The sequence below is a fragment of the Nansenia antarctica genome, assembly GCF_963989245.1.
Source record: "Nansenia antarctica genome assembly, chromosome: 9".
Taxonomy (NCBI): Eukaryota; Metazoa; Chordata; class Actinopteri; order Argentiniformes; family Microstomatidae; genus Nansenia; species Nansenia antarctica.
The window spans coordinates 31,705,979-31,707,715 of record NC_137679.1 but is presented as its reverse complement, the minus strand read 5'-3'; the positions used below and the strand labels follow the sequence as shown (position 1 = coordinate 31,707,715).

Here is a 1,737-nt window from a genome sequence, read left to right as displayed (position 1 = left end):
TTAACATACCTGGTAGGAGTCTGGTAGAGTGGAGAATTGATGAACTGGGAGGTTCTGCTGGTATGATGTGGTCTCAGCCTCCAGAGCTCCATAGCAGGGCTCTTGTGTGCTGTAGTGGGCTGTGGTCTGGGTCTGGGTCTGGATCTGGCTCTGGGTCTGGATCTGGGTCTGGGTCTGGGTCTGGTCCACTGAGGCAGGGCTCCTCTGAGACAGCACCTCGTCCGTGAGGCCCAGCTGGGCGGACAGGTAGGAGATGTAGCGGATGGTGAGACGCAGGGTCTCGATCTTGGTCAGGGTCTGTCCGGCCGGGGCCACCGACGGGGGCAGGTACGTCCTGAGGTGGCCGAGGGCTTTGGTCAGGTCCCTCATCCTCAGCTTCTCCCTCTCGCTGGCGGTCTGACGCTTCTTCCCCGGGTATCTGGACCGGGATCTCTTGGTGGCGGATCCCTGAGCGGCAGGCGGAGTCTGCTGCTCTCGCTTCACCTGCGCCGCGGCGGGGCTGGAGAACAGGAAGCAGCCGAGGGCGTCCTGTGACGGTCCACACTGGAGGGACGCTGGGGAGAAGCAGAAGGAGTCGACGGAGGAGGTGGGAGAGAGGCTGCTGCAGGCGCTGAAGTATCCGGGGTCGGAGACGACGTCGTAGGCCTGCTGCTGCTTCATCAGAGCGTCACAGTCAAACAGAAACTCCTGGCTGTGTCCCTGGAGCTGGAGGGGAGAGCAGGAAGACATGTCCATGGCTGCTGCCGGTGTAGTCAGGGTCTCTCTGGAGCAGGAGCTGGTGTTGTTGTGTGTCTCTGGTCAGGGAGGTGGAGGATAGTGAGGAGGACTGGGGCTCTGCTCCATATATGTGACCTGAGGTGCGATGTTGCACCTCCGGTGGCCACCTCTGGCCTTCAGAGGGGGAGATGACACCATGGAGGGGGGTTGGAGTGGTTGGGGGGTGGGGTCCATGGGAAAGAGCACAGCTCCAGGACGAGGTGTGACATGGCAGCTAGTGTAGGGAAAATAAACTAGACTGCTTCACACTATACAACCCGAGGCTGGGAAGATGACTCTAGTAGGGCAAGGAGTTTTTCCAGCCTAGAAAAAAAGACTCCTGGTCCTAGGCCAGTTTCTAGGCCATAATAGTTTTAAAAAAAAATATGTTATTTCATATTAATCATATTCAATCAATTATGTGTCTTTTTATTAGGCAACATGCTTGAATACGTGATTTGCAATTGCAAAAAAAGCGTTCTCTTCCCCATTGTACAGTATTGCCCCATGTGCCAGAAATAAGAATGGCTTCTTCCAAAAACTTCCCAGTGAAAAGCATAAAGTATCTTTAATCCCAGATAAACTCAGTCACCGCCCTCTGTCATCAGTGGGGCTGCTCCTGTCTGTTATTAGATTTCCTCCCCAGTCCCAGACTCAGTCTGAGGCCACACAGCCCAGCCAGGTAAGTGTGCCAGCTGTAATGTGTGAGGAGTTGACACCTCTCCCTGTTTGGACAAGAGCCCTGGCCTTGGGAAGTAGCTTGAGAACCTCAGGCAGGATCATTAGAATGACTGCACTCATTTACCGGCTAATTAACCCATAACTCTGATTGATCTTTACCCTGAAGGTGATGGATCAGGGTTGTTAGTATATTCACATTCACGACACTAGTCTGTGGTAAGCATAATTTTGCTTATTTAGTTTTAGGGGTGTAGGTGTACGATTACTGAGTCAGATGCAAGGATTTCAATATCACTGTTA

The 1,737-nt window shown here is 53.4% G+C and overlaps 1 protein-coding gene across 1 annotated transcript; it reads right to left on the bottom strand.

The window, feature by feature from the left end:
• On the bottom strand, window positions 1-735 carry LOC308165539 (uncharacterized protein; the record flags this gene model as incomplete). Its single annotated transcript, XM_080539689.1, has 1 exon — window positions 1-735. One exon carries the CDS (start codon window positions 733-735, stop codon window positions 1-3), a length of 735 nt encoding a protein of 244 aa, XP_080395815.1.
• Window positions 736-1,737: the final 1,002 nt, after the last annotated feature.